This window comes from Choloepus didactylus, chromosome 2 (genome assembly GCF_015220235.1).
Source record: "Choloepus didactylus isolate mChoDid1 chromosome 2, mChoDid1.pri, whole genome shotgun sequence".
NCBI lineage: Eukaryota > Metazoa > Chordata > Mammalia > Pilosa > Megalonychidae > Choloepus > Choloepus didactylus.
In genome coordinates this window covers 110,788,801-110,802,474 of record NC_051308.1, presented here as the reverse complement: position 1 = coordinate 110,802,474, position 13,674 = coordinate 110,788,801, and the positions used below count along the sequence as shown (strand labels likewise).

The following is a 13,674-nucleotide window of genomic DNA, read 5'->3' as shown; positions in this document are numbered from 1 at the left end:
CTGCCTCTTTCCCAAGGCTGGCTCCCTCGCTGAGCACTGCAATCACACGTTTCGACATATGACGCTGCCATCCGTTGACATGGAAACCACTGATATCACCCAGCTCTTGACTGAGCTGAGACATATCAATGGCATCCAGATGGCAGGGGACAAAGTTTTAATCCAAACACAGACATCTTCAGCAACTAGTAACAAGAGCAAGAGGAACACGTTCCTTATTAAGCACATGCTAAACAGATTTTTGATTAACTGTTCCCATTTCTGTCAGCCTCACAAATTGGCATAGGTCTACAGGCCCAGGGCCTGGAAGTAAGTTGGCCAGCCTAGCCGAAATCAGGTTACTAGCCAGAAAGGATTTTAATAAAACTGAAAAATACAGACCTGTTTCTTCAGACTGACATCAACAGATGGGACGTTGTTAAAATACTGAGACGTGTGGGAAGGCCTAGGAAACATTGTTTTGCAGGCTGATAACTTTGGTGTGTGTGTATATTTTAAAAATTTATTACCAAGGCTGGATTATATTTTTCATTGGCGCTGAAGTGATGTTTTTAAAAGAGCAGCTAAGTCTTCTCAGAAATGTCTAAGTGACATAAATATTGCTTTTTTGTTCAGTAAAAATCCACTGTGAAGATGGTTTCAAGTGATTTAATTGCCCACCTCTGGTACTTTCTTGCCTGAAGGGAAGCAGGTGGCAGTGGGTGGGAGCTGGAAGTGGTGGGTGTCCAGGCGGGGAGGGGGGAGGTAGGGGAGAGGGAGATCTCTGGGGCGGGAGGGGCCGCGCCTTCAGGCAGGAGAGACGTCCCTGAGGGAAGCCATTCTCTCTGCAGAGCACATACTCCTACTGTCCTTGTGTAGGGCGAGAGGACAATTTGACACGTGGTTTCTTCAGTTTCCCCTGGTGCTTAGCCTCCAAAAAAAGTCTCAAAGGAAAACAGGAGGGAAAATACCAGTTCTGGCATTTGGGGTGATCATCACGAGGGCCCTGGTGACACAAGTCTCCTCTTTGGAATACTGACAGAGCCTCGGAATGTCAAGGCTGACTGGCCTTGGACAATTGTTTTTGGGTTGGTGTGGAACAAGCATTTGGAACTGGAAAGCCTGCAGTTGAATCCTTGTTCTGCCATGGATTAAGCCGTTGAGGAGCAAATGCTTAATTATCTACGAGGTAGGGAAAAGAACCCTTTACCTGCAGGGTGGTTGTGAGGTGGTTGTGAGGCCCAAATGAGGATGATGATGGAGCTGAGGGCAATAGCTAACATTTACTTTGTGCCGGGCACAGGTCTGAGTATGTCGTATGTATAAACTCATTTAATCCTCACAACGACCCTATCAGGCAGGTAGTAATATTATCCGCATATTGCAGATGAAGAAACTGAGGCACAGGCTCTGTAAATGTTTGTAAACTGAGTCAATCTGGATGTCAGTGCTTTATAAACTATAAAGTGCCACTCAGAGAGCATTATCATCATCTAGTCCAACTCCACCCCCCACTCCCCCATTTTAAAAATGAAGAAACAGCTTCAGAGATAGGATGGGCGAGCCAGACTCACATAGCTAGCTAATGGCAACGTTGAAACACGAGCCGAGTCCAAGAAGAGCCGAGTCCAAGAAGAACATAAGGTTTTCATGTGGTCTGAAGGAAAGACCTGACTAGTTTTCTTCTCTGCACAAACAAATTTATTTCCTGTTTTCCAGGATCAAGGAATGGGAAAGGACAGCAGAATTCATTTTTTTAAGCATTGTAGCCCTTTCTTAGCAATGTGACAGGACAGGCTGTCCATGTCCATGTCCTACACTTAAATGTGAGTTACTGGGTAGCGGAGCGAGGCCATCCCATCACCTTTATGGGCTTGAACGGGAGGCCCCTGTGCATTCAGGAAAGTGACATTAAATGCAAGCCCCGGTGCTGACTCTGAAATTAAGTGCCAGCAACCAGCCTGGCACAAAGCTAAGTAGATCAATATCTGCAAGAGAAAAAGAAATGGGCTTTTTAACTGCACTGTGCTTTCCCAGGTGGTCAGTAAATCCAATTCACCTGGCTGATTTGCTTTGAGCATTTTGGGGGTGAGGGACAGATGAGGCCACGTGCCCCTCCTGGAATCTGGAATTCCCTGAGCTCTGCAGGGCTCCCAAGCACTGTTTCTTCTTGGGGGCTGGCTACCTTTGGGGTCTCCTGAGGGGCAGGGGACTGAGGCCAGAAGACACTTGTGGGGGAAGGGGGTGGGATGGGTCGGAGATTGGGATGGAAGTGGCACACTGGGAGGGAATGAGTGAGGATGTCCACGATTGCATGGGTTTGGGGACCGTTAGGAGAGGACCTTTTATGTATGGAAGGCTGGCTGTCCCATCTCCAAAACCCTTAAGCACCCAGGCTAATTGTTTTCTGTGGGTCTATAAATTCTCAAACTACAGCAACAAAAATTAAGCTTTCACTCTGATGGAGCCAGAGAATGGGCTCAGTGACCTACAAACTTTAGGAAGGGCTCTCAGATGATGGCAAGAAAGTCATCTGAATAATAATGACAGCTGACGTTTACTGAGCATTTACTATGTGCCAGGCTCTGTGCTAAACACTTTCTGTTGCCTTGTCTCATTAACCCTCAGGAAAACCTCACAAATACATGGAATTATTATCTCCACTTTGGACCCATTACTAAACCTCTCTGAGACTCATTTTCCTTATTTATTCATTCAAAAAACATTTAATGGGTGCCTACAAGAGGCTGGACACTGTTCTAGGAACTGGAAATATTGTGGAACAAATAGATAACATTCCTGCTCTCATGGAATTTCTAATCTTGTGGATGGCACAGATAATATGCAGTTTGTAAAACAGTATCAGGCAATCAGTGCTTCCAAGAGAAATGAAGCAGTGTAGGGAGCTAGAGAGTGAGCACAATTTATCTGTGAAATGGGGAATGTTGTGATAATTCTTTGCGAGTATATTTAAAACCCTTAGCACAGAGCCTGGCCACGGTATGCCTCAATAAATAGGAGCTTAATTGAGCCCCCAGTAAATGTCAGCTTTTTTTCCCTCCTCTCCCTCCCCCTGCCAAACAAAAGAAAACATAAAACAGAACACATATGTCTGTCTGTTCCTGTGAGCTCTTTGCTGTGTCATTTTGCACTTCCATGCTTGCTCTGGCCACCTGTCTGCAGTGATAATGTGCCCCTAGATATTAAAGGGAGGCCACCAGTTGCAGAAAGGTCACTTGGAGCAGGGGTGCAAGGAAGATGAGGGAGGCTAGAACACCCCACGAGCCCTGGGAGAGTAATTCCAGGAGTCCCACTGGTGGAACCCCCAGAAGCATGCCTTAGCAAGCCCATTGTGCTGCCAGGAACCTGTGTTGGGGAAGGGGTTTTCTACCTGGAGGTTGGAGTCAGGGAAGGAGGAAGACAGATCAGGCCTGGAGGGTGGGTGTGACTTAAAATTACTTCAAGGAGTTAGACTCCTCGAGCAGAGATAAACTGACGGATGATAGAGATCACAATCCGAGAACCTGCAGGCCAGCTGTGTCTTCAGACATTCAAATGAAGGCATTCATTACACACAGGACTGGGAAAAGGGGGGCTTCTCTTTTTCTCCATCTGCCAACTCCACTTTTCCCTCAACCTCACCCTCACAGACTTTCTTGCTGTCTTATCTTGGCTGCCATTTTTTTCATCCCTTTGCTACATCTCATTTCTTTCCTTCCCCCATTCTATTCCACCCTCCCTTTTTTTAGACTTCTCTGCCTGCCTCACCTGTTGGCTGCCACTGAACACTTAGAACTGGGAGTTCAACCCTGGGCTGGCAGGAAATTGGGACAGGGAGAGAGGAGGAGATGTATTTCTGTGGTTCAAAGCTGGCATCTGAAGCTCTTTCCCCATAGTACCATCGTAATGAATGGTGGTTAATTCTATAGTCCTATTAACGTGATGCTCAGCTAAATGGACTTTTTTTCTCCAGCAGATCTGGGATTCTAACGACCATTCTGAGTTCTAAGGAGCTGACTTCTCTGAAAAAACCTATTGGGTCCTGGCTGGAGAGCTGCCTCCCGGCCTGAGAACACGCTCTGTGGCCAGGACTCAGCCAGCTGATAGGCCATGGGCCCAAGCTCGCCTCTCTGGGCCTGGGTTTTCTCATCTGGATGGAACTGGCTCATCCTTCCAGCTTGAAAGCTCAGTGTTTCTATGAGGTTAAAGAAAAACTGTACCAGACCTGTCGGGGACAGAACTTTTGTGAGTGATGTAATATATAGTCTCCTTCTGGGGAAAATTAACATTCCTGATAAATGCTTAATTAACTATATGATAAATTTTAAAGAGATTAAGACTTTTTCTTGGAATCTACTCACCTGCCCAACCAGCTGTCAGTCAGGACTTTGTGTTTTAGCTAGACTTTCTGTACCCAGTAGAACAATGACTACCATTATCTTTTCCTATAAAATTTTCCTACCAAGAATGAATCTTTAAAATAGTCTAGGGGGGGCTTTTTTTTTTTTTCCCCAGTAAGACTGTGATAAACTTTGACATATGCTCATAATTAAAGAAAAGCTTTCTTCAGCACTGTTTAGTAGGCCCTGGGGACTCCTAAAGGTTTTTGAGCAGGGCGGCGGTATGTTTGGCGCTAAGCTGAGGAGCCTAAGAAGACCCATGGGGAAGCAAAGTGTGGGGTGACTGGGGTAAGGGGGGCCCAGGTGAGGAGAGAAGGTAGCAAGCTGTCGTGATGGTGCAAAACCTAGACAATGGTGGCTCTCAGTCATGGGGCAGAGGGCCTGGGGAGGCTGGAGGGCATGGACAGCCACGCAAAGCTGAATCGGGCTCCCACGCTCCTTGGCCTCCTGTGGGGTCAAGGGCAGCGAGGACTCAGAGATGGGCCAGGCCACTGGAAGAACAGCTATGCCTTAACAGACCAGGGAAGGAAGAAGCAATTAGTTTAGGGAAGATATGGGTTTGGATGAGGTCTTCCTCTTTGATTCCACGGGGAAATATACTTAGATGAGGTATTTGGGGCAAGAAACTGTTGTGACAAGGGTCAGAGACCCAATCCTCAGCCAGCTGCACATGCCACAGTGTGGGCTGACAGCATCAGCATCATCCTGGTGGAGAGCAGGGGGGGCGAACAGAACATCTGTCCACAGCACCTTTTAAGCCGAGTATGTCCGTGGGCAGCCTACCTTTTAGCTTCTCTTTTAGAAAAGAAAGATACTCTGTAGGGAGCAGTCAGTTACCAGAGATCAGGCACGAGGGCAGGAGCCACCTCTTACACACCTTGATGTCCCCAGAGCTGAGCACAGATGTGGCACTCAGGGAGTGACCTCTGTGATAGGAATATTTAGTTACATAAAACAGAAAAGCCAGGACATGGGGCTCTGAGTGGGAGAGCAGCTGGGGCTCTAGTATCTTTTCTACAGTCTCTCTGTCTGTCATTTACGTATAGATTACCTAGTAGCCCAGAGGTTAGCAATAAATTGTAATTATAGAATAACAATGGCAGTCAGCGTGGAAAGATTGGATTGTATTAAACACGGAAACAACGTTGCCACCAAGCTTGACAAGTTATACAAGTGAAAGAAGAAAGGCCACCAGATTCGGGAAAATCAGCAACTTCAGTCTTGTCTTGGGCTATCAGACCTCCCCACTTCCCACCCCCTGCAAATAAATCAGTGAAAATAGTGCTGGATCTAATGATAAAGACCATGGCAAGAAGACAGGAAGAAGGAATAAATATTAGTACGTTTTCAGTATTGCTCATAAAAATACTGAAATCATTATTTCAGTTCCTCCATTTATTTTTGCTTAGGTGTTTGAAGAACTAAGGGTTTGGGTACCTGTAAGAGATTGTTGTTATCTGTTCAATCTACTACACTGCCCACTCCTGAGAGGTCTGCGATTACGCCACAGTTGGTTATTTGCACGATTGGATCTTTCTTTGGGAATCCACTGAGATCTTATGAATATTCTGAGCTTAGCCCCTCTCTGACCCACTCCAGCTGGACACAATGGGCCATTTAGAGTGGACAGAGGACGGACTAGCAACCTGGGGGAGAAAGGGTCACTCCTTTTGTGAGCAGGACAAAGTCAGCTAAAAATACAGCAGTCCAAGGAAGTCTTCTGTTTCATTTTAATTAAGGTTATATTAAAAAACTTTTGGAATTCCTGGTACTGCCAGGTTGTGCTGTTTATTTCTCTGGAAAAAGATATTAGATATTAAAGGAACATTTCAACAGATTTAAGTGTTCTCAAAAAAGTGAGATGTTATTCAATTAAAAGGGTGCCTTGCACTCATGGATGCACAATAAATATTTGTTAATTTGATTTTCAGCTTTCCTTTTCAACAAATAACTGGACTCGAGGAGGATTTTAGAGAATTATTTTTGAAACATTGAAATTAGCCACCATAATACAATCTCGTCTTCTTCTACAATTATATTGCAGAAAAATTGCTTATTTTCCTGGTGCTATAAGAGAGCTGGCTTTCTTTGGCTTTATTTTCCTCTAGTGTCTGATCTACTGAATGAAAAATGGAGAGGACAAAGGAATAGTATGAAATAAAAAGTGTACACTTGGTTTAAAAAATCAAATCAGGATAAACAGAGAGACTGTCAAATGCCTCTGATCTAGGTAAACAACTTCTGAGAGGAGGTTTTGGAGACCCAAATTCTCTCCCCTCATACCTGTATGTAGTTAACCACATCGCTAAATGGTTTCAGGATAATAGATGCAAATGTATTTGCATTTAGGTGTTCCAATAACCTTTCAAATTTCCTTAATACTGAGCATGACTTTGGAATGCAGCATGGAGGGGACTGATGGAGAACAGCCAGGTGACAGGTTTTCGTGGGAAACCCCAGGCTGGCTTTACCCCTGGTTACAGCCTTCAGTCTCTGCCATCTCAATGCTACAAATCATGTTTTCTTTTGTACAACCACTAGCTCAGGGCCAGGAGGTACCATGTTTGGCCATTCATATGTCAACAACATAAGGATATTTGCCGGTACTGTGAGTGCTCCTTTTAACATCTGTGGCAGTGCTTTAAAGAACCCAATACATGTAATCAAAGACCAAACAATCAAACACCATCAATAATTCTGTCAAGGGACTGGTGAGGCCTTGGCAACTGCACCTTCTCCCCCTGCCTTCCCTAAGAGCTCGCGCGTGCTCTCCCTCTCTGTCGCTCTCCCTCTCTCTTTTTGTTCTCCCTTTCAGCCTGTGTCTCCATTTCGAACATATTTTTACTGCTCTGCAGCATTAATCACTGAATATTTTATTTAGCTTTCAAAAAACCAAATCAAAACTTGGTTGCTCATGAATTCCCTAACCCACCTTAGTCCTAAATGAGGAGAACCTGCTATGGGAGGCTCATACCCCAGCCCTGGCTTTTGATTCTCTCTAGTCTCAGAGAGGAGACAGTCTTGCAGAAAACATCCTATTGACCTTGGTTCGGCCTGCAGCTCTAAAGAATTTTCCATAAAAGCTGTCATTAAATAAACAGCTCCTGCCTTGCTCATATGGCCTGCTGTTACACTGAAAGACTCGTTTCTGTCTCTTCTAAATGGGCCTTTTCTTCTCTGACAATTCAGTGGGGCGTCAGACTTTTAGCTGCTAAACGATCTTCCCATTCTGGCATATTTTCAGTGTTTCAGCCTCCTTAACTACTTTCATAAGGGTACAGAGTGAGAAACATGATCTGGAAAATCCAAAAGGAGAAAATTGGATGATGACGCTTGATGAGCAACAACGTTTAGGAATGTGAGTTCTACCAGAGTGATGATTTTAATGATTTTTTTTTTAAAAAGGATTGAATAACATTTCTAGTACCATTTTAAGATTCTCTTGACCTTCCTAGCAAGAATCATGAACATATTTGAGCATAAACCAAAACGTCCCATGCTTGGTGATCCATTAGTTATCATTAGGCAACGGGGCAGGTTACACGATTGTCTGCTATAGATTTCATTACCAGGAAAATTATTTGGTTGCCTGAACCACGTGCTGTGATTTGACAGAAGACAGGCTATGGAGAGTTAAGGCGTTGCACCCATTTTGTGTGGGCTGTTTGTGTGTGTCTGGGCCTCCCTGATGCTCCAGGTAAAGGCGTGGCCCTGCTTGATGACGTCTGACTATTTTCTTTCTGATTGGCTTCCACACTGGTCTTGAGTCCCCCGTTAAGACATGAACATGTGGTATTTTACCCGTTTGGTGAGCTGAGTGTCCATCATGAAGTTGTGAACGTGCTTCTCTGCTTTGGTGAGTTCCAACTTTCGGGCCACCACGGCCACCACCAGGGCAGTGCAGCCGGCACCCTGTAGGGGGACAGCAAGAGGACCAGAGGGGGAGAGAGCCCATCATTAAGAGGCAAGGCCCAGGAGAAAGACTCGATGTGGCCTGGGCCACTGTGGGTGTTTCCCGGGAGTGGAGTGGGACTTGAACTCTCAGGCTGGTCAAGACCAAGCCATGAAACCTGTCGGGGCTGACTCCCTCACCCCCCGAAGGGGGTGCTGCAATGCCCCCTGCCTTGTGCTCCACAGCTGATCTCTGGGAGACTAGATCTTCTCAGAACTAGCCAGTTCCTAACAGAGCAGGACCCTGGGTGGGGGCTGAGGCTGGGGGTCATTTAAAACAATGGGTAGACACCAGGTCCTCCTCCAAACCATGAAGTGCAGCAGAAGACAGAGGGTCCGGCACACATGTGCCCTCCCTACCCCCTGCATGTCCCAACACCACTGTCAGCTGCAGACCAGTGGCCCCGGAGGAAAGAAGGCCATGCATAAATTAGAGTATGGATGGAGCACCTGCTGAGGGTTGAAAGTTTCCTCGAAAATAATCTAATGAGGAGGCAATACATTTTCCCCAAAGACTGTCTCCAAGAAGAACATGGGCTGGCAAGAGCATGTGCACTCAATGCCTGCGCTGGTTCCCCCAGTCGGGTCTTTTTACCTGAAGTTCTGTTCTATGACCCAGCACCAAGGATTGACCTTTCTTGCCTTCACCGAGAGGCTCATGCATTCACCATCAGGCAGAGACTTTTAAAGGCAACAACGACACTCTACCCACAACCAGGATTTTAAGTGAACCTGCAGAAGCCGCTGGAATCTTCCAGAATAGTGTTCCTATCCTGCCCGTGGGGCCCACTCCAGGGGAGCACCGGGGAGGAGTGAATGAAAGAAAGAGGGCTTCGCCCCAACTCCACCATGGCGGGACTCGCTTTTTCTCTCCTGACCCTTTGGGTGCAGGCGTGACCATCTGGTAAATGAGCAGGGAAAGGAAAGCAGCACATTACACCAGTGTCCCGGTGGAGTTTTAAATCCTCCTCACTGTATTCCTCGAGTGGCCTGTGAGCACCGGGGGAAGTGAGAGAATCACTCCTCCCTAGTCTTCCTCAGGCCCAAGGGAGTCACCCCGGTCCTGACCCTGTCCTCAGAAAAGCGTGCACTCTTGTCAGGGGCCACCCCTCAGTTCCTGTGCTTCCCCGACCTCCACTCAGGAGGGAGAAGATAAACTTATTAAAGCCAGAAGTCTGACCCTCTAGAAGCCAAACAGTAATTGTACTTGCCACAGAGCCCAGTTCAGCAGTTTGGGATCTCAGGATTTAACTAATATATCAGTAACACTGTTGGCTCATTGTGTCTTACCAAATGTGGGAGGGACAGAAAAGAATGTTTTCCAAAGGTACTGTAACCCGTAACAGAGTTGGGAGGAAAGCACATGGGCAGCCCAATCTCCTACTCTCCCCTTTATAATCTCTTTCTCTCCTTTCCCACAGGCAGACAAAGGCTGGCCTGTGTAACTTTTTGGCACAGCTAAAGTTGCACCACTGTCCCTTAGTTTTTCACAAGAGTTCCCATTAAAACAATCCAGTGTTTCTTGGTTTGTTTGGCCATCCACCCATTTGTAGCACAACAAAGTGAAAAAAAAATGAGTCTGTCAGCTTTCCTTTTCTGACCTCATTTTCCTCCCGATGTTTCCTTCGCATCTGTGACTTACAGGAGACTCTATGCCCAGTTTTCAAAGGAGATAGCCAGTTGGACAGCCTGGCCTGTAGCTGTAATCAATTTAACAAGGTCTCCAAAAGCAAAAAATAGCTTAAAAGATGTTCCAGAGGAAAGCTGTGTGCTCCCTCTCCTCAACCAGACCACGTATAATCCCTCTCTTTTATGTGGAGTTCCAAGAGTACTTTGGGGCTGAAAAGCTCCAAAAGGGGGATATATCATAATGTTAAAAATGGAACATCAGATGGAGGGGATCTTCCCAGGCACCGTTTGCCTTCATCTTCCTGGGTTCAGGCAAAACTCTGCTTAAATCATCCCTGAGAGAGCTGGGGGCAGGATAAGCCTGAAGAGGGAGTCCCCTCTGCTCACCAGGTCATTTGGAAATAGAATTAAATTTTAGTTGAATCATCGACCAACCCAAATTTCCAGAGTCTAAATGGAAAGCTCCAGGGTTCTTACCACGGCTCACTGCCTAGTTGGTTGAGTGCAAAGGACTTCTAATTGGAAACTAGAGCATTTTAATGAAGGAACCCTCTGTCCTATATGACTAAGATATGTTTCTGTGTGGAAGGAGGAGAATGGACTAGATGGCATTTCCCAGTTTCTTTCAAATTAAAGATGTCAAGACTCCCTTGTGGATATTTCTCTGGAGAAAGCTGGGTTCTTAACCCCTAATTCCAAATTAAATTGATAGCAGTGGATACTCCCAGCTTTATTTTTCTTTTAGAAAATTCATCGTCTGGTTATAATTAGGGAAGTCACCAAAAATAAAGCCTAACCCGGTCATTTCCATTAACAGGTGACCTTATAAAGACAGGGTCAGACAATAGCGACCTTCAGAAAGGGGTGGACAGAGTACTGAAATCCAGACTACTGGTGCTCTCTAGAATGGGTGTGTGTGTGTGTGTGCGTGTGTGTGTGTGTGTGTGTGTGAGAGAGAGAGAGAGAGAGAGAGAGACAGAGGGAGAGGAGACAGAGGGGTGGGAGTGGGGAACAGGGAGAGAAAGAGCTGGACACTAAGAAAGGGAGTAAGTTGTGCTGCATCCTAAACAGCCTGGAACAGAATAGAGAAAGAGGAAAGGAGGAAGCAGAGGAATAAGACAAAAGGACAGGCTAATGAGATTGAGAGAGGAAGGTAGAACAAGGAGCTTGACTAAGACTGGAGTCAGAAGTTAATGGTCAATTTTGGCTCTTTAGAAGAACTATCAAGGGATAGCTCATCTTTAAGCGGTGGAACGACCACCTATGTTCCTTTTGGAATGCTGGCTCTTTTGCCCAGATGGTCTTACCAGTCTGACCGAGCTATGCTGGCAGCCTGGAGGCCGTTGTGTGAAGTGGCAGTGATGCACGTTGGTTTAAAGAGGCAAACTGCCAAGGACCTGGCTAATTTTGGTGTGTGAGAGCTCATGCTGTCCTGGTGTGGAATCTGAGAAACGGCTGGTGGGCAGAGAGGGCATGTGAGGAGAAGATGGGAGTGGGACAGAAAAGGGTAAACAGCTGCTGGTGTGACTTCCATGGGGTCAGATTGTCGAGCAAATCCATGACTCAGACTTTTTGCCTTCAGACATGCCAAGCCTTGAATCACAGTTGACACAAACTGTCCTCCCTGGGTCTTCTCTGCCCTACTCCTATTTGGGGATGGGGCTCACCTCTAAGAAGGCCCTGCTTTCCAAAGTACATGGGTGACCAGGGAGCAAAGAGGAGCAGAGACGGGGTGAACACTCCTAATCCATCCACAAACTTGGACCCAAATCAGAGACCCAGCCTACTCCACACCCGTCCTCCCACTTCTTGCTTCTAAGAGACAATTTCCAGTTGGAAAACCTTAGAAGCTGGAAAAACAAGCATCCCAAGGGGGAAAAGGATGAGGAGTTCTTAACTAAAGAAGCATAAAATAAAATAAAACATAAATGAAAGTGACACATGGAGGAGGGAAGCCTGGAGGATTTACAGTTGGATCCTGTTTCTTCAACAGATTCCATGTAACAACTAAAATAACATCAATTGGTCTGAAACCAAGGTGTTTCGGGGAGAAGCTCCTCTTCTAAAACTGACATGAAGCAGATGTCTTGCTGAGCCCTCTTTTTCCCTCCTCCTAAAATGACTCCATTTGTGCTACCTTTTACTTCATCATCAATTTCCTTTTGCAGTTCAAAGAGGCATTTCTCATGAAGCCTTTGGGGAAAAGCTCAGTGTCCCCAGCAGATATCCTGGAAGCTTTTGTCTATTTGTCCATAACTCATGAAAGGGTCCACACAGTGAGTCCAGCTTTAGAAAGTGGCTCTATGGAAATGAGGTTACTACCAAGCAGACTTGGGGACCCCGAGGATCTTCCAGGCAGCAAAGGGGGGCAGCACAGGCACATCTTTAAATTATGTTGTTTTTTCCAATTCTGCTTATTAAATATGGACAGCTTTCCCTTTCCGACACTAACAGTTATCATGAAAACTCTTCATGGAAGGAGGCAGGGCTTTGATATGTCTGCCTTTGTGGGTGAAATCTCTCAAACACACCAGGTCTGTGCCAGCAATGTCAAGTGGTTCAGACAATTATACACCCTGCCTAATGGTTGATAATTACACCGTTACTGGGATTGCCAAGAGAAAACAATGATTAAGACTATTTACAGCCCGCACACACAAATCCTTCCTTTCCCTTCCCAAGCAGGCCTTGCCTTGGCCTTCGTGGTGTCCATGGTAACCAAACAGGAAGCCCTACCTTTAGGAAAGGCCCTTTGCAATAATAATCAGGAGATATACATAGTATGGGAGGGAGTGATTCTCAGCAACGCGAAACCCTTGAAAGGAATGACTCAGCGAGAAAATCACATTTGCTAGAAAAATGCTATCAGGGTGCTTCACTGTGGCGGACCCCAGGGCGAGGCAAGTGACTTTAATTTGTGTAAAAACGCTGATGATGAAGAAAGGAAAGCTTCCTGTTCCTGTATCTAGAAAGATATCTCTTTACACAGAGGGTTCTCAAGCCAAACGAGATGAAAGGTGTATGCTGTATTTCTACTGAAGGTGGTATCACTTCCTCCTCATCTGTTGGTTTGCTCTTTCCTCTTTGATCACACCTCTCTCCAAACACTCCCTTCCAAAGAGCTCCTGTAGATCCAGGCAGCAAAAGAGGGTTCTGAGAGGCCAAGCTGCCTGCTGATATGGCACCCCAAGGAGACAGCAAGGTCTCGGGGCCCCGAGTCTTCCACTCAGCTTTACCAGAGTTCTAGAAGCCGGGGGGTATGGGAGGTTCAAGGAGCACAGCCCCGTGCTGCGAGGGAGAAGGGCTGATATTTAAAAATAACCAAAGCTCCCAGCAGGGTCCATCCACCTATTGGCAGCCAGGCTCTGTGCAGGCCCCCGGGGGATGGTTCGAGGCACAAAGCCCACACCCCAGGGGTGGGCTTTAAGGAGACAGGAAAGCTTTGGCCATCGGGAGGGAGGCATTTCATAGCTTTCTGGTAGGAAGACTCTCTCCTTGGTTTCCTGGTGACAGCTGGAACTGTGCCGGGCAGACTCCTACTAAACACTGGGAGGTGTTTGTTCTCAAGCCTTACACTCACCCATGATTTAGCTCAACCCCGGCGCTAAGATTTGTCATTAACTGCTGTTTCAGGAAGGGCCTGCTAATGTGGCCCTACCCTGGGTTTCAGTCGGAAAAGGGGAGGGGGCTGTGTCCAGTCTTGAAATGGCCCCTC

The 13,674-nt window shown here is 46.4% G+C and overlaps 1 protein-coding gene across 1 annotated transcript in view; it reads right to left on the bottom strand.

Annotated features, from left to right (window-relative positions):
* KCNN3 (potassium calcium-activated channel subfamily N member 3) overlaps positions 1–13,674 on the bottom strand; it is a 177,982-nt gene that overhangs the window by 17,249 nt on the left and 147,059 nt on the right. Inside the window, 1 exon segment of the mRNA XM_037825857.1 lies at positions 8,181–8,291. Coding sequence (XP_037681785.1) covers positions 8,181–8,291 — 111 coding nt within the window.